The following is a 23,703-nucleotide window of genomic DNA, read 5'->3' on the forward strand; positions in this document are numbered from 1 at the left end:
GTCTCTCAATAATAAAAATACAGTGTGTGATCTCCTGTCCCAGCCCGAGGAACAGACAGTGAGCCTGTCTCTCAATAATAATAATACAGTGTGGGATCTCCTGTCACAGCCTGAGGAACGGACAGTGAGCCTGTCTCTCAGTAATAATAATACAGTGTGCGATCTCCTGTCCCAGCCTGAGGAACAGACAGTGAGCCTGTCTCTCAATAATAATACTACAGTGTGTGATCTCCTGTCCCAGCCTGAGGAACAGACAGTGAGCCTGTCTCTCAATAATAATACAGTGTGTGATCTGTCCCAGCCTGAGGAACAGACAGTGAGCCTGTCTCCCAATAATAATAATAATACAGTGTGTGATCTTCTGTCCCAGCCTTTGGAACAGACAGTGAGCCTGTCTCTCAATAATAATAATACAGTGTGTGATCTCCTGTCCCAGCCTGAAGAACAGACAGTGAGCCCGTCTCTCAATAATAATAATACAGTTTGTGATCTCCTGTCCCAGCCTGAGGAATAGACAGTGAGCCCGTCTCTCAATAATAATACTACAGTGTGTGATCTCCTGTCCCAGCCTGAGGAACAGACAGTGAGCCTGTCTCTCAATAATAATACAGTGTGTGATCTCCTGTCCCAGCCTGAGGAACAGACAGTGAGCCTGTCTCTCAATAATAATAATACAGTGTGTGATCTCCTGTCCCAGCCTGAGGAACAGACAGTGAGCCTGTCTCTCAATAATAATAATACAGTGTGTGTTCTCCTGTCCCAGCCTGAGGAACAGTGAGCCTGTCTCCCAATAATAATAATACAGTGTGTGATCTTCTGTCCCAGCCTGAGGAACAGACAGTGAGCCCGTCACAGTATTGTCTTGTTATGTTTTTTAAATGTCCAAAAATATATCTTTACTGTTAATGTCTGTAAAATATTCTGTTAATTGCTTCTGGGCTGGCAAAACTCTGAATCATCATTCATGCAAATACATCTATTTAATTTGATCTTGAAATTGAATGAGACCCAGTGTCAGTTGACGGGGTGTTTTTACTAGCAAATACTATCGGCTTCTTTTTTAAACTTTACCCAGATAAGTCAACTGCTCGTGTACAGTACAATGGCAACAAGCAGATCTATTCATAAAGGAGGGCTTTAATATCTAATAGCACTAAAGAGTAGAACAGCAGACACCCTTGTTAGGCCAGTTTTGACTTCTGACTTTCATTTTACTTATCATCAACTTTTACGTCTCTCTCCTCCTCTTGTGTGCAGATGGACATCAGTACTTGCACCCAAAATTCATATTTGCGGTTTGGGGGTGGAGATCAAGTGACAGAAATTCATCTGATGAATTGCTCTCCTCGGGAACAGTGCCTGTGACTGTGTGCACTACAGACAATTCACTTTTACCGTCCTCACCTGCTAATTATTCTCATCTCACCCCCAGCATGCACTTTGACTGGTCCTGGATTCTGAGCTTATTGTCGGACATCAGTGCGGGTAAATGAATGAACTGAACTGACGGGAAATTCAGACAACACGAAGTGGGACGCACACACCAGCACCGCTTCACTGATGTCGTGCAATATCACTCCAGAGCCCACTGGAGAGGAACCAGGAAATCAGGCTCCAGAACAGCAGAGAAACAGCTCAAATACGACACTTTAGCGACGCCTGTACGTGAAACGGGCTTGTATCAGCCGTGAAGGCGCGCAGCTCTTCCGGTCCTGAGCGCGGTGTGAGAGGCAGAGGAGACGCGCCTGCGGTGGACAGGGGACGATCTGTCTGTCCAGCCCTGAGCTCGACGAGGAGGGGATTCGAACCCACGCGTGCGGAGCCCACAGGGGTAGCCGTGCATCGCCCGGACCACCCGGCCACCTCGTCGCGCGGGCACGCGCGCGCTTCCGGTTAATGAGGTGTCGCGCTCGACATAATAATAATAAGAATAATCCCTCACACTAGTATAGCCCCTGTCTGGACCCTCCACTCCGAGCTCTTCCCAGGTCAGGGGGAATCCCACCACCCCCACCAGTGTGCAGCCCCACCTGGATGATGCTCCAGTCCTCTCACACACACCAGCTCTCAGTGGGGAGGAGAGCAGAGGGATGGAGCCAGTTCAGAGAGGGGGGTTATTAGGAGGCCATGAGGGGTAAAGGCCAGGGGGGGGAATTTGACCAGGACACTGGGGTAACACCCCTACTCTTGTCGAGAGACACCCTGGGATTGTTAATGACCACAGAGAGTCAGGACCTCGGTTTTACATCTCATCCGAAGGACGGCGCCTGTTTACAGTCTAGTGTCCCCGTCACTATACTGGGGCATGAGGACCCACACAGACCGCAGGGTGAGCGCCCCCTGCTGGCCCCACTAACACCTCTCCCAGCAGCAGCCTCAGCTTTCCCAGGGGTCTCCCCTTTCCCGTGACGTCACCCAGCCCCCCCTTGTAATGTCGTAGGGGGAACCAAACCGGTCTCATTCGTTAGCGCTGCGTTTGTGCTGCTTTCGTTCCCTCAGTTCCCCGGTGATCGCCTGGCCGTGCACGGTGCCTTTGGCCTCCAGTGACCCCGTCTGCCCAGTTCAAGCGCTCTGTTACGGGTGCGAGAGGACCAGCTCTGCCCGGGTGGGGGTTGCACCTAACAGCAGTGTCTTCTGTGCCCTTGTGCGAGCAGGAAAGTTAAATGTGTCACGAATATCGCATACCCTCATCAGAAGAGCTGCGGGTGCAGTCTCAAGAAGCGAGCACTAGCCAAGAATTGCATGTTCTTTCCAAGAGGCTTTCACAAGCGGTGAAGAAGCGATCGGTTTCTCACTGTCTCCTTATATATATAGTGTAACGCATACGGCCGACAGGCACTGTGTAAGAGCCGGCTTCCCGAAGCGGTGACAACACCGGCCTGCCCTGTAATAGCAGGACCACAGCCCAGAGATCGCTTTTTAGCTCAACAAGCTGGGTCCCTGTTGAGTGACGCTGAAGTCCCGGGTTCGAGCCCCCAACGGTGCGGGGCCGACCCGTTGCGTTACAATATATTTATATATTAATAAACACGCGCACCAAGGGTGTAAAGATTCGACCCGTCAGTCGAGCCTCGTGTTCGAACCTGCAACTTGACGAACAAGACCACTGTTGCCCCTTTTTATGCAAAGCCCACTCGTTCGCCTGAAAACGCGCCAGGGTGTTTTTTAAGGGGCACTACGTCCAAGGTTGTCGCCGGTAGTAAATGAGACATCCGGGAAGCCCCATTGGAAAGTCCACCGGACCGCGGCAATATTGGAAACATATTTTTTATTTTCACATAACAGAAGTATGCAAATATCTGAATTCTTTAATAAACCGTCATTACCCGCGTGTTTGTATTTACAGGGGTCTTATGCGCAAACATGAAGCGATGAGCTCACACTCCTTTTATCTCTGTGTTTCCGGCCAGTCCTTGGTGTAGGACACAGCGTGAGGGCACACCTGCCCTCTGAAGACACAGGTATGGCTGCCTGTGTTACATCCTCAGGTGAAGTCGAGTCTTCTGCAGTCTGCAATGTACTGACCCAGACAGGTCCTGCTCCACGAAGTTGCCCACCTGCCTGTCGCACAGCACCAAAGACGAAACTCACCGCAATCGTTTGTGCCGGCTTGTGTCGCTGTAAGTAGCGTTTGCGCTGCTCTCGTTTCCGAGATATAGCGCCTTGTTTTTTTCCGGGTAATCACGTGACCATCTACAAGGATGTTTACAGGTACCAACAAACTCGGTACTTGAGCTCCTGATTGTGATGAAGACGATGGGGGCGATTTGTTTTCCGAGTCTGTCTGGCCGGGGGGGGGGCTGGATGTTTCAATATATTTCAATACAGCGCCGTCTTTTCCTGGCTGTGACGTCACTCCGTCCAAAACAGCAAAGTCACGACCGCCAGATCTTCCAGTTGTGATCTTTTGATCAGTTGACCCCAGACTTTGCAGCCTTTACATGAATAAACAGTCTTACATTTAGAGAGGAGTAACTATATTAGTTCATTGGGTTACGTGTTTTCTTTTAATTTTTAACCATGTTCTCGAAAACGTATTGCTGGTGTACTCCTTTCATTGGTGAAGAGACACCAGTTTTCAAATTACCGCTGGTACAACACGAGAGCCCATATTCACATTTTTAGGCATTCGTTTCAAGATCGATATAATTTAACAATAAAAAACAAAACTGAAAGCACGAGCATAATAATATAATGATCATAGACTTTACATTTCTATTCATTTCTGAAGTACAAAGCAGAAGGTGTTTCCCCTACCTTAAATATACGATTAAAATTGTTCAAATACCATGTATTTATTACAGAAAGCGGCGGAGACAATTATATTGTTAAAATATATATCTATTTCGAAGAGTACGGGACAAAGACGTTAAAAAAATAAGCCGATGTAGTTATTTTGCAAGTGAGTAAAGCATTTTAAAGATAGATTCTCATTGACAGTAAACACGCCGATCCACCTGGCGCTGCCGGCTTGAACAGCTCTCAGCCCCGTGATTGGCTAAGACCCCGAACAGGTCGGGCCGCGATTGGGTGAAGAGTGAGAATCGACACTCTGATTGGCTACAGCGCCACAGCGGAAGTTCTGTGTACCCTGTGTGCTGTATGAGCAGGCTGGATATATAGTAACACATCTATTGGTTTCCAATTACTAATCAAACTAAGAGAAGTCGCACTGAGGTCAAAACTGAATAGCAGACAAAGAATGTCAGGGCATCCACAGCGCGTTCACGACTCCGATAACGTCACGATAGGAGTGCGCGCATCACGATCACATCGTGACACCCATTGCGACTGGCGCATCGCTGTCCATATATCGCAATATGACATACCCCGACAAAACGCCCCCGCCCCCATGTCGCAACATGGAGTCCGTATATCGCGATATGGCAAAAACGCCTACACCCATGTCGCGATATAAAGCCCATATATCGCGATATGAAATACCCGCCAAAAATGCCCTGCCCCCATGTCGCGACATGAAGCCCGTATATCGCGATATGAAATACCCCTGACAAAAATGCCCTGCCCCATGTCGCGACATGAAGCCCATATATCGCAATATGAAATACCCCCGACAAAAATGCCCTGCCCCATGTCGCGACATGAAGCCCATATATCGCGATATGAAATACCCCCGACAAAAATGCCCTGCCCCATGTCGCGACATGAAGCCCGCATATTGCGATATGACATGCCCAGCCAAAACGCCCACCCCCCCATGTCACGACATAGAGTCCATATGTTGCGACACGTCCTATCTGGGTATATCATGTCCTGATATGAGACCTTTGTTGCGACAGCGGTGCCAGGGTGGCATGGAAGCAAGGCGCCGGTCGTGATATATACTGCCGCGATATACATGCCTTATACTGTACATGAGGTCCCTATCATGATGTGCTGCAGAGGTCTTGTCGCGATGGTATCCCACAGTTACGCGTTTGGCAACAGCGTGTCACGGTAGGGAAAGCAAAGGAAAACGTGCCTTAGAAAATAGAAACCATAGATCTTACAATCACAGTGATTTTACATACATTACAACCACAGGTTTATGTCATAGATGATTAATTTGTTGGCATGCGCCATGTCTTAGTATTATTCACATCTAAGGAGGCTCATATGTTTATGGATGTTGATTGTCTTTACGATGTCAAGGGTGCGAGCTCAACTGTAACAGAGCGCTTGAACTCGGCAGACGGGGTCACTGGAGGTCAAAGTCACCGTGTGTGGTCAGGTGATCACCGGGAAAACAAGGCGCTATATCTCGGGAACGAGAGCAGCACAAACGCTACTTTCAACGGCACAAACGTAGCACTAACGAATGAGGTGGGTTTCATCGTTTGTGCTGTCTGTAGGGGGGCAACCTCACGGAGCTTCTACCTGCCTTTAAATATTCAGCGGACTTGAGCACAACATACCCGAAGAACGTGCAGGCAGGTGTGGCTTTCAGAGGCCGGAGTAAACGCATCGCCCCGAGGGTACTACCGAGTGAGGCGCCACCGAGAATAAAAACTGCGAAGGTATTCAAATATTAAGTTCTGAAGATCTTGTTCGATCCCTCACGATGCTTTGAAACTTGTATGAAACCCACGAAAGCAGTATTCTATTTCCGATGCCGAAAGACACCGAATTTGGAAATTCGTGACTGCCCACAAGACTTGACACTGAATTGTTACAGTCGCATTACAATGCTAACCAACTCATCGTACGTTTAATTGCACTAATGGCCTGGTAATAAAAGCGCCGAATACGTATTTTGGGTGTGTTTTAGCTCTGTAAACGTCGTTCACTTAACAATACTGCAGGGCATTTAGAGGCGAGCTGAATAGCTAACTGTAAAATGCGCACTCGCCTCTCTCCGTCAATACCATCTTAATGTTATGCAGGCATCCCAAAACTTGTCATTTGTTAACAGGGGACATTTCAGAACCTCTTCGTGCTCAGCTCCCACGGGTCGGGCGTGTATCGAGCTGCTACAAGCGAACGCGCGCACTGGGAGGCTCGATGCAGGCTCTGGGAAGCTGGGAACCAGCTGGGAAGTCACTTTCAACGGCACAAACGCAGCACTAACTAACGCTTGAGACCGGTCCGGCTCCCCCCTACGACGTTGACTGCGTTAAGCAGCTGTTGCTCTGCAATTTCCCCTCACGGGATCGATAGAGTGCTCTCTCTATCCAGCTGTTCTAGCTTATTCTACTTTTCCGGGTCTCTCTTCCCTTTTCCAGACGGACAGACAGACCTCGGCACCGGGGGCGGGGGGTGGGAATCACACGTGGGCACAGACGTGTGAAGAAACTGTCCCGATGAACAGGGTTCTGAGCTTCTTCCAAGCTTATAGTTCTGTTTTTTTTTCACAGTTGAGACCTGGCGACACTTATTTCACCATCTGTAAACTCCTATCAACTCCATTCTCAAAACCCTGCTCTTCAGAAGAGCCTTTACTTCACTGGTCTCGGTCCTCACCATCCGCGGTGTTGTCATTGTGTTTTATCTGGTGTATGCTTCTTATTTATTGTTGTTGTCATTCTGTAAAGCGCTTTGAGAAGCCACCTTTAAAGGCGCTATATAAAATAAAGTTTATATTATTATTATTATTTGTTGTCGCCTTCCTTGAGCTCCTTCAACTCCAGACTCAAACCTTTCCTCTGTGTTATCTGCTCCTCTGCGCCTGCTCTATTCACTACCGCCATCTACTGTCTCCTCTCATTGTGTGTATTTTCATGATGCTTCTGTTGCTGTTGTTTTTTTTTTCCACTGTTGTTGTTGCTACTTTGAAAGGCGCCATATGAAATAAAGTTGATCACCGTCATTGGACGCGGAGGGAGGAAGGAACCCGCCTACCGGCCCGCCTTCTCGCCAATCGGCTTATGAAACGTCACGAAGGACCCGCCCATCCCATGGGGGGGGGGGGGGCACGACGCCGATAGGACGAGAGATGCGTCACTCAGAGAGGGCGCCGCAAACTTACGCGCCGGCACCCGGGCAACCGAAGGGGTCGCGCTGTTGCGAACTCGGGCCCGCAGGACCCCGCCCATTCCCAAATATGACAGTGGGTCCCGCCTCTTTCCCGCTGTGCTCTACGGTCATTGGTTAAAGGTCCCGCCGGTCAACGGTGGGGGGGATTTTGGCGGGAGCGCTGAATTGAAAGTGCGTCACGACTGTTAGAGGGCTCGTATTGCGTGAGTGAGCGGAAAGGTAATTTTCATTAAAAAAAAACTTTTATTACCTTTTCTTCCCCCCCCACCCAAGGTAAAGTGTGCGTATTGTAAAATGTACAAAGGGTGTGTGTTTTCGTACAAATATGTAGTGTGAAGTGTCTTCTTGAACTTCACTACACATCAGATATATCGACATAATAATAATAATTAATAATAATAATAATAATATGGCGGACATAGCTTTGATATCATTGATGCTGATAACTCTGTGTTGATCAATCTTAACTGTAGTGAACCGGACTTGCTTATCACATGTCTGATCTTCACGATATCTTTTTTTTCCACTATCGAAACGCCACCGATTATAATAATAATAATAATAATAATAATAATAATAATAATAATAATAAAGCTTGTTGTTTTGGCGTTGCGGTCTTTTACACATCGCCCAGCGCGTCAGAGCTGTCTGTATGTCAATGACTTGCTCGTGTGAAAGCTGTGATTTAATAAATAACCGAGTGAAGAAGTGGGGGTTTATATGCTGTTTCGACGACGTGTGTGCTCCTTAGCGCCTGTGTTTTTAATCTCTCAATCAAATGTAGTCATCGGCCTGGTCGACCAAGCAACAGCCTTGAGCTTGTTTTATTTTATTTAATGGTTTGTTTGTTGAAGACTCTTAACAGATATCTCTTCTGGGATAAATGTAGCAAATGCACAGACAGGATCTCGGGGCTGTCTCAAAAAATATTCAAGTTCATTTCGGTCATGCGTCTTCTCATACAGATCCATACACCCATAGATATGCATCCGCTGACAGAAGTATCTAGGACTTGTCTGGAGGTCTTGACTCCTTCATGAGTCCTTCAGGTCTCATCTGACTCCTTCAGGTCCAGTCCTGGTCCTGCAGGGTCAGTCAGTGATTCCGCAGGTCTTGACTCCTTCATGAGCCAATCAGAGCCTCCAGGCAGGGTCCTGGCTCTAGGACAGGGGTGTCCAGTCCTGGTCCTGCAGGGTCAGTCAGTGATTCCGCAGGTCTTGACTCCTTCATGAGCCAATCAGAGCCTCCAGGCAGGGTCCTGGCTCTAGGACAGGGGTGTCCAGTCCTGCTCCTGCAGGGTCAGTCAGTGTGTCCGCAGGTCTTAACTCCTTCATGAGCCAATCAGAGCCTCCAGGCAGGGTCCTGGCTCTAGGACAGGGGTGTCCAGTCCTGGTCCTGCAGGGTCAGTCAGTGATTCCGCAGGTCTTGACTCCTTCATGAGCCAATCAGAGCCTCCAGGCAGGGTCCTGGCTCTAGGACAGGGGTGTCCAGTCCTGGTCCTGCAGGGTCAGTCAGTGTGTCTGCAGGTCTGCACTCCTTCATGAGCCAATCAGAGCCTCCAGGCAGGGTCCTGGCTCTAGGACAGGGGTGTCCAGTCCTGGTCCTGCAGGGTCAGTCAGTGATTCCGCAGGTCTTGACTCCTTCATGAGCCAATCAGAGCCTCCAGGCAGGGTCCTGGCTCTAGGACAGGGGTGTCCAGTCCTGGTCCTGCAGGGTCAGTCAGTGCATCTGCAGGTCTTGACTCCTTCATGAGCCATTCAGAGCCTCCAGGCAGGGTCCTGGCTCTAGGACAGGGGTGTCCAGTCCTGGTCCTGCAGGGTCAGTCAGTGTGTCTGCTGGTCTTGACTCCTTCATGAGCCAATCAGAGCCTCCAGAGGAGGGTCCTGGCTCTAGGACAGGGGTGTCCAGTCCTGGTCCTGCAGGGTCAGTGTGTCCCTACAGGCTGGGTCCTCCAGTTATGTCCTAGGAGCTGGCTGCTAGGTACAGTTAGTCCATGACCTGGTGTAACGCTGTGCACACTGTTGTGCTGATGAGCTCTGCTGGTTCAGTTCTGACACCTTTTGTATATAGTGCTTATGGCCGTGTGTGTTTTCTCCAGGTGTTCTAGTTTCTGCATTAAAATACAGAAAATTAACACCCCAAAGTAAGAGCATTAAAAGCAAACCTTCTGCAGTCCTCCAGGACACAACATGAGGCACAGGCAACACCACATTTCCAAACAGCATTTAGCATTTCTGTAGTTTTCGGGCAGTTGTGATCACAGTCGTATCACATGTTTTTTTGCGAGAGCTGCTTAGTTCTGGAACGCGGGTTAATAAATCTGTTTTCTCCCAGCATGTCTGAGGCCTACAGCCCTTCTGCCTCATCATGGACTGGGGCTAAGTCAGGAGACTCAGGTACTGCACTGCACTGTGTGTGTGTTTCCTCTGTGCGTCTAGACTGCGTCTGCATTGTACTGCGTGAGCCTGCACTGAGTGTCTGTACTGTGCAGTGTGTCTCTATTACTAGAGCTGTCTGTTCTACACTGTTCTGGGTCTGCAGTGTGCTGTACTGAGTATCTGGACAATACTGGTGGTTTCTGTGCTGTGCAGTGTGTACTGTACTGTATAAGGTGTGTGTGTTCTACAGTGTGTGTGCAGTGTGCTACATGTACCTATACTGAGTGTCTGGACAATACTGGTGGTGTCTGTACTGTGCAGTGTGTCTCTGTGTTACAAGGTGTGTGTGTTCTACAGTGTGTGTGTGCATTGTGCTACATGTACCTATACTGAGTGTCTGGACAATACTGGTGGTGTCTGTACTGTGCAGTGTGTCTCTGTGTTACAAGGTGTGTGTGTTCTACAGTGTGTGTGTGCATTGTGCTACATGTACCTATACTGAGTGTCTGGACAATACTGGTGGTGTCTGTACTGTGCAGTGTGTCTCTGTGTTACAAGGTGTGTGTGTTCTACAGTGTGTGTGTGCATTGTGCTACATGTACCTATACTGAGTGTCTGGACAGTACTGGTGGTGTCTGTGCTGTGCAGTGTGTACTGTACTGTATAAGGTGTGTGTGTTCTACAGTGTGTGTGCAGTGTGCTACATGTACCTATACTGAGTGTCTGGACAATACTGGTGGTGTCTGTGCAGTGTGTCTCTGTATGACGAGGTGTGTGTGTTCTACAGGAGCTGTACTGTAAGGGGCTGTAGTGTACAGGTGAAGTCTGTGCTGGGCAGTGTGTCTCTGTATGACGATGTGTGTGTGTTCTACAGTAGCTGTACCGTAAGGGGCTGTAGTGTACAGGTGAAGTCTGTGCTGTGCAGTGTGTCTCTGTATGACGAGGTGTGTGTGTTCTACAGTAGCTGTACTGTAAGGGGCTGTAGTGTACAGGTGAAGTCTGTGCTGTGCGGTGTGTCTCTGTATGACGAGGTGTGTGTGTTCTACAGTAGCTGCTCTGTAAGGGGCTGTAGTGTACAGGTGAAGTCTGTGCTGTGCAGTGTGTCTCTGTATGACGAGGTGTGTGTGTTCTACAGTAGCTGCTCTGTAAGGGGCTGTAGTGTACAGGTGAAGTCTGTGCTGTGCAGTGTGTCTCTGTATGACGAGGTGTGTGTGTTCTACAGTAGCTGTACTGTAAGGGGCTGTAGTGTACAGGTGAAGTCTGTGCTGTGCAGTGTGTCTCTGTATGACGAGGTGTGTGTGTTCTACAGTAGCTGCTCTGTAAGGGGCTGTAGTGTACAGGTGAAGTCTGTGCTGTGCAGTGTGTCTCTGTATGACGAGGTGTGTGTGTTCTACAGGAGCTGCTCTGTAAGGGGCTGTAGTGTACAGGCGAAGTCTGTGCTGTGCAGTGTGTCTCTGTATGACGAGGTGTGTGTGTTCTACAGTAGCTGCTCTGTAAGGGGCTGTAGTGTACAGGTGAAGTCTGTGCTGTGCAGTGTGTCTCTGTATGACGAGGTGTGTGTGTGTTCTACAGTAGCTGTACTGTAAGGGGCTGTAGTGTACTGGTGAAGTCTGTGCTGTGCAGTGTGTCTCTGTATGACGAGGTGTGTGTGTTCTACAGTAGCTGCTCTGTAAGGGGCTGTAGTGTACAGGTGAAGTCTGTGCTGTGCAGTGTGTCTCTGTATGACGAGGTGTGTGTGTTCTACAGTAGCTGCTCTGTAAGGGGCTGTAGTGTACAAGTGAAGTCTGTGCTGTGCAGTGTGTCTCTGTATGTACAGTAGCTGTACTGTAAGGGGCTGTAGTGTACAGGTGAAGTCTGTGCTGTGCAGTGTGTCTCTGTATGACGAGGTGTGTGTGTTCTACAGTAGCTGTACTGTAAGGGGCTGTAGTGTACAGGTGAAGTCTGTGCTGTGCAGTGTGTCTCTGTATGACGAGGTGTGTGTGTTCTACAGTAGCTGTACTGTAAGGGGCTGTAGTGTACAGGTGAAGTCTGTGCTGTGCAGTGTGTCTCTGTATGACGAGGTGTGTGTGTTCTACAGTAGCTGCTCTGTAAGGGGCTGTAGTGTACAGGTGAAGTCTGTGCTGTGCAGTGTGTCTCTGTATGACGAGGTGTGTGTGTTCTACAGTAGCTGCTCTGTAAGGGGCTGTAGTGTACAGGTGAAGTCTGTGCTGTGCAGTGTGTCTCTGTATGACGAGGTGTGTGTGTTCTACAGTAGCTGCTCTGTAAGGGGCTGTAGTGTACAGGTGAAGTCTGTGCTGTGCGGTGTGTCTCTGTATGACGAGGTGTGTGTGTTCTACAGTAGCTGCTCTGTAAGGGGCTGTAGTGTACAGGTGAAGTCTGTGCTGTGCAGTGTGTCTCTGTATGACGAGGTGTGTGTGTTCTACAGTAGCTGCTCTGTAAGGGGCTGTAGTGTACAGGTGAAGTCTGTGCTGTGCAGTGTGTCTCTGTATGACGAGGTGTGTGTGTTCTACAGTAGCTGCTCTGTAAGGGGCTGTAGTGTACAGGTGAAGTCTGTGCTGTGCAGTGTGTCTCTGTATGACGAGGTGTGTGTGTTCTACAGTAGCTGCTCTGTAAGGGGCTGTAGTGTACAGGTGAAGTCTGTGCTGTGCAGTGTGTCTCTGTATGACGAGGTGTGTGTGTTCTACAGTAGCTGTACTGTAAGGGGCTGTAGTGTACAGGTGAAGTCTGTGCTGTGCAGTGTGTCTCTGTATGACGAGGTGTGTGTGTTCTACAGTAGCTGTACTGTAAGGGGCTGTAGTGTACAGGTGAAGTCTGTGCTGTGCAGTGTGTCTCTGTGACGAGGTGTGTGTGTTCTACAGTAGCTGCTCTGTAAGGGGCTGTAGTGTACAGGTGAAGTCTGTGCTGTGCAGTGTGTCTCTGTATGACGAGGTGTGTGTGTTCTACAGTAGCTGCTCTGTAAGGGGCTGTAGTGTACAGGTGAAGTCTGTGCTGTGCAGTGTGTCTCTGTATGACGAGGTGTGTGTGTTCTACAGTAGCTGTACTGTAAGGGGCTGTAGTGTACAGGTGAAGTCTGTGCTGTGCAGTGTGTCTCTGTATGACGAGGTGTGTGTGTTCTACACTAGCTGTACTGTAAGGGGCTGTAGTGTACAAGTGAAGTCTGTGCTGTGCAGTGTGTCTCTGTATGACGAGGTGTGTGTGTTCTACAGTAGCTGCTCTGTAAGGGGCTGTAGTGTACAGGTGAAGTCTGTGCTGTGCAGTGTGTCTCTGTATGACGAGGTGTGTGTGTTCTACAGTAGCTGCTCTGTAAGGGGCTGTAGTGTACAGGTGAAGTCTGTGCTGTGCAGTGTGTCTCTGTATGATGAGGTGTGTGTGTTCTACAGTAGCTGCTCTGTAAGGGGCTGTAGTGTACAGGTGAAGTCTGTGCTGTGCAGTGTGTCTCTGTATGTACAGTAGCTGCTCTGTAAGGGGCTGTAGTGTACAGGTGAAGTCTGTGCTGTGCAGTGTGTCTCTGTATGTACAGTAGCTGTACTGTAAGGGGCTGTAGTGTACAGGTGAAGTCTGTGCTGTGCAGTGTGTCTCTGTATGACGAGGTGTGTGTGTTCTACAGTAGCTGTACTGTAAGGGGCTGTAGTGTACAGGTGAAGTCTGTGCTGTGCAGTGTGTCTCTGTATGACGAGGTGTGTGTGTTCTACAGTAGCTGCTCTGTAAGGGGCTGTAGTGTACTGGTGAAGTCTGTGCTGTGCAGTGTGTCTCTGTATGACGAGGTGTGTGTGTTCTACAGTAGCACACTGTCTGCCCTGTGTGTCGGTGGGCAGCCTGCTGTGTCTGTAGTACCGGGTCCTGTTTCCTGCAGGGGTGTGGGAAGCCGAAGAGGAGCTGCTGAACTCCACCTTTGAAGCCTGTGACTCCGACAACACAGGTGTGTCTCCCTCTGTCCCGCTCTCTCTGCCTCTCAGTGTCTGTGTGTGTGTGTGTGTGTGTGTTGTGTGGAGAGCTCACCGGTGTCATCCTGGAGCTGTGTGTGTGTGTGTGTGTGTGTGTGTGTGTGTGTGTGTGTTTGTGTTGTGTGGAGAGCTCACCGGTGTCGTCCTGGAGCTGTGTGTGTGTGTGTGTGTGTGTGTGTGTGTGTGTGTGTGTGTGTTGTGTGGAGAGCTCACCAGTGTCGTCCTGGAGGTGTGTGTGTGTGTGTGTGTGTGTGTGTGTGTGTGTGGGTGGAGAGCTCACCGGTGTCGTCCTGGAGCTGTGTGTGTGTGTGTGTGTGTGTGTGTGTGTGTGTGAACTGTCCCCCCACCCCTGTCCCCCGCGCAGGCTGTGTCAGCGCCGTGCAGATCGTGGGGTACCTCCGGGGAGTGACGGGGCAGCCCCAGGACGACGGCCCCCTCCGGCGCCTCTGCTGGCTGCTCGACCCCCAGGAAACTGGCCGGGGCCTCCCGAGGGAGCGCTTCCTGTCCGTGATGAGAGCATGGGTGCAGGAGTGCCGTCAGAAAGGGTGAGAGAGAGTGAACGGGAGGGAGGAGAGGAGTACCGGCCTTCAGCGGCGTTTTCGCCCCCGTGTGGGTCGTGTTTTTTCCGTCCCGCGCGCGTGAGGGAGAGGCTCAGTTTCGCCCACCTGTGTTGCAGGAGCGAGGCCGACGAAGGGGACGTGGGTTTCATAGAGACGATCTCCCTCCTTCAGCCCGGTAAAAAATACAGATTTGAAAAACAAAAAAAAACATTTATTTTTTTTTTGGAGCTGCGCTAGTGTTGCTGCTGTAGTTCTGGGAGAAGTGCACCCCTTCCCCGCGGAGACCCAGTTTAGACCAGGGGCGGAGCGCTGGCGCTGTGGCTCGGGACCCGCGCCTATGGCCGGGAGGTTGCCGGTTCGAATCCCGTGGAGGAATCCTACTCCCTTGGGGCCCCTGAGCGAGGCCCTTCGCCCCAGCTGCTCCAGGGGCGCCGTATAGATGGCCGACCCTGCGCTCTGAGAAAAGACACATTCCTCATGCAAGACACTGTATCTGGCCAATAATGTGATCTGATCTTAGACACCGTATCTGATCCATCACAGCACACACACACACACACACACACACTTGCACCAGTCCATCACAGGACACACACACAGACACACACACAAACGGACGACCCTGCGCTCTGACCCCCAGCTTCTCTCTCCCTGTCTGTGTGTCTCCTGGAGAGCAGGCTGGGGTCTGAGAAAAGACACATTCCTAATTCCTCATTATACAGCCGCTAAAGTTTTATCTTAGGAACTATAGGCCACAGGGAGAACATGCAGACTCCACACAGACAGCACCCCAGCTCCAGAATCGAACCCAGGGCCCCCAATGCTGCAATGCTGACCCCTGTGCCACCATGCCACCCTCGTGTATATTAATATCACTCTATGCTCCCTCTGCCGCTGTTGCAGTATTCAGGACAACAATCATCCTTTACCCAGAAGGCAATAAAATATAAGTCTGGATACCCTGGGTTTGTGATGGCTGCTGGTTAGCTTTTAAACGGAGGTATTCTGCTGTAACTTTAATACTTGACACCAAATGTGCAACAGCTCTGGAGTGGTGTGTTTGATCTTCGTGGTCTGCAGCACTCGATGGTGTACAGTAGGCTTGCTTGGGTTGCGATTCCCAGGTAGGCTGATAGAGGGCGACGTGTCACCGTGGGAGAGCCGTGGAGGAGAGGGACACAGGGGCAACGGGTGAGTTAGGCTCCCCTTCTCTTTCTCTCTGTCTTTCTCCATCCCTCCCCCCCTCTCTCACCGCACACGCAGGAGAACAGAGAGAGACGAAGACACGGGTGACTGTCTTGTGACCGACTGGAGTTTTCGAGATATACTGTACCTGTCTGTGTCTAAGGAGGGGGGTGGAGAGGGGTTGATGGAGACGAGATGTTTACAGGTCTAATACAATATTACACACTAATCCATTCAGTGTGTCTGTATGAACCCCTCTCTCTCTCAGTGCAGTGTTGAGTGTCCAGTCAGTGTGTCTGTATGAACCCCTCTCTCTCTCAGTGCGGTGTTAATGTACTGGAGTGTCCAGTCAGTGTGTCTGTATGAACCCCCCTCTCTCTCAGTGCAGTGTTAATGTACTGGAGTGTCCAGTCAGTGTCTGTATTAACCCCTCTCTCTCTCAGTGCAGTGTTAATGTACTGGAGTGTCCAGTCAGTGTGTCTGTATTAACCCCTCTCTCTCTCTCAGTGCAGTGTTAATGTACTGGAGTGTCCAGTCAGTGTGTCTGTATGAACCCCTCTCTCTCTCAGTGCAGTGTTCATGTACTGGAGTGTCCAGTCAGTGTGTCTGTATGAACCCCTCTCTCTCTCAGTGCAGTGTTAATGTACTGGAGTGTCCAGTCAGTGTGTCTGTATTAACCCCTCTCTCTCTCAGTGCAGTGTTAATGTACTGGAGTGTCCAGTCAGTGTGTCTGTATGAACCCCTCTCTCTCTCAGTGCAGTGTTCATGTACTGGAGTGTCCAGTCAGTGTGTCTGTATGAACCCCTCTCTCTCTCAGTGCAGTGTTAATGTACTGGTGTGTCCAGTCAGTGTGTCTGTATTAACCCCTCTCTCTCAGTGCAGTGTTAATGTACTGGAGTGTCCAGTCAGTGTGTCTGTATTAACCCCTCTCTCTCTCAGTGCAGTGTTCATGTACTGGAGTGTCCAGTCAGTGTGTCTGTATTAACCCCTCTCTCTCTCAGTGCAGTGTTAATGTACTGGAGTGTCCAGTCAGTGTGTCTGTATGAACCCCTCTCTCTCTCAGTGCAGTGTTAATGTACTGGTGTGTCCAGTCAGTGTGTCTGTATTAACCCCTCTCTCTCTCAGTGCAGTGTTAATGTACTGGAGTGTCCAGTCAGTGTGTCTGTATTAACCCCTCTCTCTCTCAGTGCAGTGTTCATGTACTGGAGTGTCCAGTCAGTGTGTCTGTATTAACCCCTCTCTCTCTCAGTGCAGTGTTAATGTACTGGAGTGTCCAGTCAGTGTGTCTGTATTAACCCCTCTCTCTCTCAGTGCAGTGTTAATGTACTGGAGTGTCCAGTCAGTGTGTCTGTATGAACCCCTCTCTCTCTCAGTGCAGTGTTAATGTACTGGAGTGTCCAGTCAGTGTGTCTGTATGAACCCCTCTCTCTCTCAGTGCAGTGTTACTGTACTGGAGTGTCCAGTCAGTGTGTCTGTATGAACCCCTCTCTCTCTCAGTGCAGTGTTAATGTACTGGAGTGTCCAGTCCATTATGAGCCCTTCTTTTTGTGTTAAGGGAGGAAGTGGAGGTGATTGTCCAGACCCTGCAGGAGACCCACCGGAGGCTGAGTGAGAGGAACGCTGCCCTGCAGAGAGCGATAGAAGCAGGAGAGGAGGAGAGGGGGAGAGAGAGGGAGGAGAGACAGGCCTTGAGGGTCAAGCTCAGAGAGTAAGACAGGGAACAGGGGGTGAATAGAGAGACTGAGCTGGGAGCCACTCCTTCCCCATGGTGTTTAACAGGCTGGGAGGAGCTGTCAGTGTGTGACCTGGTCAGGGCTGTCTTTGCTGGACCCTAAGGAACTTGCTGAAGGTCACGTTAGTGCTTCCCTTGTGGTGACCAGAGAAACCGGCACTGTAGACGTGCCATTGGTCACCATACTGTTGTGTTGCAAAGGAGCAAGTGAAGGTTTGTTCCCCGCTGAAAGGAGAAGAAAAGAAACACAACGTTTTGGCTGTGGAGCCTTCTTCAGGCGTGTTTTGTCGTACAATGTGTGGTTTGTTGACTGAAGTTCTGATGCCCCGAGTTAATAAAGATAAGGTTCGTAAAAGTACAGTATGGGGTTTACCTCAGTGCTAAACTCCACTCTGTGCTTCCAAAATCTGGCCGGGCAGTGTAATGGGCCTGCTGGTGCAGAACAATCACTGTGCGTCTCCCAGGTGGGGTTACTGGTGCAGAATGATCACTGTGCGTCTCCCAGGTGGAGTTACAGGTGCAGAATAATCACTGTGCGTCTCCCAGGTGGGGTTACTGGTGCAGAATGATCACTGTGTGTCTCCCAGGTGGGGTTACTGGTGCAGAATGATCACTGTGTGTCTCCCAGGTGGGGTTACTGGTGCAGAATGATCACTGTGCGTCTCCCAGGTGGAGTTTCAGGTGCAGAATGATCACTGTGTGTCTCCCATGTGGGGTTACTGGTGCAGAATGATCACTGTGTGTCTCCCAGGTGGAGTTACTGGTGCAGAATGATCACTGTGTGTCTCCCAGGTGGGGTTACTGGTGCAGAATGATCACTGTGTGTCTCCCAGGTGGGGCTACTGGTGTAGAATGATCACTGTGTGTCTCCCAGGTGGGGTTACTGGTGCAGAATGATCACTGTGCGTCTCCCAGGTGGAGTTACAGGTGCAGAATAATCACTGTGTGTCTCCCAGGTGGGGTTACTGGTGCAGAATGATCACTGTGTGTCTCCCAGGTGGGGCTACTGGTGTAGAATGATCACTGTGCGTCTCCCAGGTGGGGTTACTGGTGCAGAATGATCACTGTGCGTCTCCCAGGTGGAGTTACAGGTGCAGAATAATCACTGTGTGTCTCCCAGGTGGGGTTACTGGTGCAGAATGATCACTGTGTGTCTCCCAGGTGGGGTTACTGGTGCAGAATGATCACTGTGCGTCTCCCAGGTGGGGTTACAGGTGCAGAATGATCACTGTGCGTCTCCCAGGTGGGGTTACTGGTGCAGAATGATCACTGTGTGTCTCCCAGGTGGGGTTACTGGTGTAGAATGATCACTGTGCGTCTCCCAGGTGGGGCTGCTGCTGCAGAATGCCCTGTGTGTAGTGAATCTGTTTTAATTATTGAAAGGGAAACACTAAGCTTAGTGTTTAAATAGAGTCCTTAAATAGAGGACAGCTATTTAATAAAGACCACATAAAAATGGAAAATTTGCATATTTTAGAAAATAATATTTCTCTAATATTACGTTAAATTAAAACAACATTATTTTATAGGTTGACCAGGCATAGAAATGACTTACACATACCCCACTCACCCCACTTTGTGTCTGCAGCTCCCAGCATGCTCTGCAGCAGGCCCAGACCCTGAGAGAGGAGTTGGAGGATCTGAAGAACATTGTGAGGGGTCATGAGGAGAGAGAGAGAGACGGAGAGAGAAAGAAAAAGACACTGGTGAGACAGAGGGGTTGATTTGGGTGCATTAACACTGCACTGAGAGAGAGGGGGGTTAATACAGACACACTGACTGGACACTCCAGTACATGAACACTGCACTGAGAGAGAGGGGGGTTCATACACACACACTGACTGGACACTCCAGTACATTAACACTGCACTGAGAGAGAGAGGGGTTCATACAGACACACTGACTGGACACTCCAGTACATGAACACTGCACTGAGAGAGAGAGGGGTTCATACAGACACACTGACTGGACACTCCAGTACATTAACACTGCACTGAGAGAGAGAGGGGTTCATACAGACACACTGACTGGACACTCCAGTACATTAACACTGCACTGAGAGAGAGAGGGGTTCATACAGACACACTGACTGGACACTCCAGTACATTAACACTGCACTGAGAGAGAGAGGGGTTAATACAGACACACTGACTGGACACTCCAGTACATTAACACTGCCCTGAGAGAGAGAAAGGAAGTGGATAATACTGTAGAATTTACTTTTTTATTTCCCTGCAGGAGAGAGAAATACAGACTCTCACAGCACAGCTCAACGACCTTCAACTGGAGGTAGGCTGTCATTAATCTCACCAATTATCGAGCAGTCAGCCCACGTGGGTTTTCAGCAGCTCACAGAAATGGTCATTTTAACACGATGAGTAAGAACAGCGCATCAGCGAGGCGTGATCGCCGGGGTGCCAGACTCATACGCCGGGCGGTTGCGGGTTCGAATCCCGGGTGCAACACTGCTGTTGTACCCCTGAGCCAGGTGGTCAGCGCAGTATGACTGGCCTGCGTAAGTGTGTGTAAAAGTCACTTGCGTTCGATGAAAGCTTTGAGTTGGTACGCGCCAGAGATTTGGTGGAAGAGGCAGTGGGACCCTGGTGCCGTCCCTGGTCCGACTCTTAATAATAATAATAATAATAATAATAATAATAATTGCTTACATTTATATAGCGCTTTTCTGGACACTCCACTCAAAGCACTTTACAGGTAATGGGGATCCCCTCCACCCCCACCAGTGTGCAGCCCCACCTGGATGATGCACCAGTACTCTCTCCACACACCAGCTCTCAGTGGGGAGGAGAGCAGAGGGATGGAGCCAGTTCAGAGAGGGGGGTTATTAGGAGGCCATGATTGGTAAGGGCCAATGGGAAATTTGGCCAGGACACTGGGGTAACACCCCTACTCTTGTCGAGAGACACCCTGGGATTGTTAATGACCACAGAGAGTCAGGACCTCGGTTTGACGTCTCATCCGAAGGACGGCGCCTGTTTACAGTCTAGTGTCCCTGTCACTATACTTAACCGCGCTGTTGCTCCGCAGAATGAGTCCCTCCTGACGGAGAGAGAGGAGCTGACGGAGAGGGAGGCAGAGCTGAGCAGAGAGAGGGAAGGACTGCTGGTAAGGTGGGGGAGGTCGCGAGAGACAGACGCTGTCTTTCACGGTGAACGTGCTGGGCAGACGTCCTGCAGACGGGTGTTTCTCGCTCAGGTGTTACTGGAGGAGACTCAGAGGGAGCTGGCGTGCAGAGATGCTCTTCTGAGCCAGGTCGGTCCGTCTCTGTGTGGGGACGAGGTGGGCTGGGCTGGACGGAGTGTCCTTCTGTCTTAACGTGAGCTTCCACTGCTCCACAGTGAGCTGCAGACAACACTCTGTGTGCGACTGTGTGTCTGTGTGCGACTGTGAGTCTGGGTGTAGACCTCTACAGAATCCCAGTGACTGTGTGCGACTGTGAGTCTGTGTGTCTGGGTGTAGAATCACAGCGACTGTGTGTGGCTGTGTGTCTGTGTGCGACTGTGAGTCTGGGTGTAGACCTCTACAGAATCACAGTGACTGTGTGCGACTGTGAGTCTGTGTGTCTGGGTGTAGAATCACAGCGACTGTGTGTGGCTGTGTGTCTGTGTGTCTGGGTGTAGAATCACAGTGACTGTGTGTGGCTGTGTGTCTGTGTGTCTGGGTGTAGAATCACAGTGACTGTGTGTGGCTGTGTGTCTGTGTGTCTGGGTGTAGAATCACAGTGACTGTGTGTGGCTGTGTGTCTGGGTGTAGAATCACAGTGACTGTGTGTGGCTGTGTGTCTGTGTGTCTGGGTGTAGAATCACAGTGACTGTGTGTGGCTGTGTGTCTGTGTGCGACTGTGAGTCTGGGTGTAGATATATACAGAATCCCAGTGTCTGTGTGCGACTGTGAGTCTGGGTGTAGACCTCTGCAGAATCACAGCGACTGTGTGCGGCTGTGTGTCTGTGTGTCTGGGTGTAGAATCACAGCGACTGTGTGCGACTGTGAGTCTGGGTGTAGACCTCTCCAGAATCCCAGTGACCCGTACGGAGTGTCGTCTGTCTCTCTGTCCGCAGGACGGGAGGGAGAGAGACCGACTGCAGGAGAACGTGGAGGAGTACTGTGCCACGATCACAGTGAGCGCAGGGGGGTGGCTCACAGCCGCCCTCCTTGATCGTGTCCGTACGGGGCCTGCCCAAGGCCTGCGCACCCTCTGCCAAGTACCGGCCCGAAAACCGAGGCGCGGGCAGTCAGAAATTGTTTCGCAGTCTCCCCGTGAAAGTCAGATGCCCCCAAACATCCTGAAAAAGCGTTACGGACGAAAGCCTAGACAAATGCGTTGGGGTTGGGGTGCCCGCCCCCCCAGGTCGGAGCTGACCAGGTGGGAGCTGGAGCGACACAGTCGTTCTGTTTGGATGGGTCCGTACCGAACAGGTGACAGCCGAGGGGAGGTTGTCGGCCCGCCTGGCCCGTTTCCTGAAAGAAACGGGGGGTACAGGCATCGGCAGCACGGCGGGGCTGCCTGTTTCCAGCTCCTGTCACCCGTGGTGTTAATGAGTGCCTCCTGGGATCAGTTTTAAATCGGGGGTTTTTTAGAATTGATTCTTATGTCTGTGTGTGTGTGAGTGTGTGTATATATGTACTGTATATGCATGCGCTGAGTTAGAGCTACTTCTGCTTGCGTTTTTTTAAAAAACAACGGGAAATAGTGAACGTTTAGTGGAATCGCAGAAGAGGCAGAGGCAGAGTTTGGCAGCTGATTTCGATCAGAGCACGTGCCTGCTGTCCCAGGGGAGCGGACGCCGGGGGTGTCTTTAGAGGGTGTGAGGAGGAGAGTCTCGCTCCTCCGCAGGCTGCCCGTGTCGCTGTCGTTTGGCAGGAGCTGAAGGCAGAGATCGCCAGCCTGCGGGAGAAGCTGGGCCCCAGCGGCGGCGGCGGCGGCGGCCTGGAAACGTCAGTGGTGTGCCGAACGGCCCTGGTTGAGTCGGCACGCGCTGTGCTGTTGATGTGCCGTGTTGGGTTGTGTTGTGCAGTGCTGTGCTGTGCTGTCCTGTGCTGTCCTGTCCTGTCCTGTGCTGTCCTGTCCTGTCCTGTGCTGTGCTGTGCTGTGCTGTGCTGTGCTGTGCTGTGCTGTGCTGTGCTGTGCTGTCCTGTGCTGTGCTGTGCTGTCCTGTGCTGTCCTGTGCTGTGGTGTCCTGTGCTGTGCTGTCCTGTGCTGTGCTGTCCTGTGTTGTGCTGTGTTGTCCTGTCCTGTGCTGTGTTGTCCTGTGTTGTCCTGTGCTGTGCTGTCCTGTGCTTTGCTGTGTTGTCCTGTGTTGTCCTGTGCTGTGCTGTCCTGTGCTTTGCTGTGTTGTCCTGTACTGTCCTGTGCTGTGCTGTCCTGTGCTGTGCTGTGCTGTGCTGTCCTGTGCTGTGCTGTGTTGTCCTGTGTTGTCCTGTGCTGTGTTGTGTTGTGTTGTGTTGTGTTGTGTTGTGTTGTGCTGTGCTGTGCTGTGCTGTGCTGTGCTGTGCTGTCCTGTCCTGTGCTGTGCTGTGTTGTCCTGTGCTGTGCTGTGCTGTCCTGTACTGTCCTGTGTTGTGCTGTCCTGTGCTGTGCTGTGCTGTGTTGTCCTGTGCTGTGCTGTGCTGTGTTGTCCTGTGTTGTCCTGTGCTTTGCTGTGCTGTGCTGTGCTGTCCTGTGTTGTGCTGTGCTGTCCTGTGCTGTGCTGTGTTGTCCTGTGCTGTCCTGTGTTGTGCTGTGCTGTGTTGTCCTGTCCTGTCCTGTGTTGTCCTGTGCTGTGCTGTGCTGTGCTGTGCTGTGCTGTCCTGTGCTGTGCTGTGCTGTGCTGTGCTGTCCTGTGTTGTGCTGTGCTGTGGTGTGCTGTCCTGTGCTGTGCTGTGCTGTCCTGTGCTGTCCTGTCCTGTCCTGTGCTGTGCTGTGGTGTGCTGTCCTGTCCTGTCCTGTCCTGTCCTGTCCTGTCCTGTGCTGTGCTGTGCTGTGCTGTGCTGTGCTGTGCTGTGCTGTGCTGTCCTGTCCTGTCCTGTCCTGTCCTGTCCTGTCCTGTGGTGTGCTGTCCTGTCCTGTCCTGTCCTGTCCTGTCCTGTCCTGTCCTGTGCTGTGCTGTCCTGTCCTGTCCTGTCCTGTCCTGTCCTGTCCTGTCCTGTCCTGTCCTGTCCTGTCCTGTCCTGTCCTGTCCTGTCCTGTGCTGTGCTGTGCTGTGGTGTGCTGTCCTGTCCTGTCCTGTCCTGTCCTGTCCTGTCCTGTCCTGTCCTGTCCTGTGCTGTGCTGTCCTGTCCTGTCCTGTCCTGTCCTGTCCTGTCCTGTCCTGTCCTGTCCTGTCCTGTCCTGTCCTGTGCTGTGCTGTGGTGTGCTGTCCTGTCCTGTCCTGTCCTGTCCTGTCCTGTCCTGTCCTGTCCTGTGCTGTGCTGTGCTGTGCTGTGCTGTGCTGTCC

The 23,703-nt window shown here is 51.0% G+C and overlaps 1 protein-coding gene and 1 long non-coding RNA gene across 12 annotated transcripts in view; one reads left to right on the top strand and one right to left on the bottom strand.

Moving 5' to 3' along the window:
- The first annotated feature begins 5,287 nt into the window (after positions 1-5,287).
- Positions 5,288-23,703, top strand: part of LOC148654382 (protein KASH5-like) — a 21,319-nt gene continuing 2,903 nt past the window's right edge. The window contains exons 1-16 of one of the 11 annotated variants that reach the window (XM_088646506.1): positions 5,288-5,457; positions 5,653-5,731; positions 5,853-6,017; positions 7,276-7,546; positions 9,808-9,869; positions 13,705-13,770; positions 14,160-14,340; positions 14,472-14,530; positions 15,480-15,546; positions 17,096-17,248; positions 18,861-18,978; positions 19,511-19,561; positions 20,318-20,395; positions 20,486-20,542; positions 21,349-21,408; positions 22,152-22,250. In XM_088646506.1, coding sequence (XP_088502632.1) covers positions 9,809-9,869; positions 13,705-13,770; positions 14,160-14,340; positions 14,472-14,530; positions 15,480-15,546; positions 17,096-17,248; positions 18,861-18,978; positions 19,511-19,561; positions 20,318-20,395; positions 20,486-20,542; positions 21,349-21,408; positions 22,152-22,250 — 1,050 coding nt within the window. In that variant the 5' untranslated portion in view covers positions 5,288-5,457; positions 5,653-5,731; positions 5,853-6,017; positions 7,276-7,546; position 9,808. Of the gene's footprint in view, positions 5,458-5,564; positions 6,018-7,275; positions 7,547-7,580; positions 7,693-9,807; positions 9,870-13,704; positions 13,771-14,159; positions 14,341-14,471; positions 14,531-15,435; positions 15,547-17,095; positions 17,249-18,860; positions 18,979-19,510; positions 19,562-20,317; positions 20,396-20,485; positions 20,543-21,348; positions 21,409-22,151; positions 22,251-23,703 lie in introns of those variants that run through there. The other 10 variants (XM_088646504.1, XM_088646509.1, XM_088646508.1 and 7 more) reach the window with 10 other exon arrangements.
- The window catches only part of LOC148654383 (uncharacterized), a 175,142-nt gene continuing 171,035 nt past the window's right edge, over positions 19,597-23,703 (bottom strand). The window contains exon 3 of the long non-coding RNA XR_015941388.1: positions 19,597-20,181. This is a non-coding gene — a long non-coding RNA (uncharacterized LOC148654383). The remainder of the gene's footprint in view (positions 20,182-23,703) is intronic.

This window comes from Lepisosteus platostomus, chromosome 9 (genome assembly GCF_059453375.1).
Source record: "Lepisosteus platostomus isolate fLepPlt1 chromosome 9, fLepPlt1.hap1, whole genome shotgun sequence".
NCBI classification, from domain to species: Eukaryota; Metazoa; Chordata; class Actinopteri; order Semionotiformes; family Lepisosteidae; genus Lepisosteus; species Lepisosteus platostomus.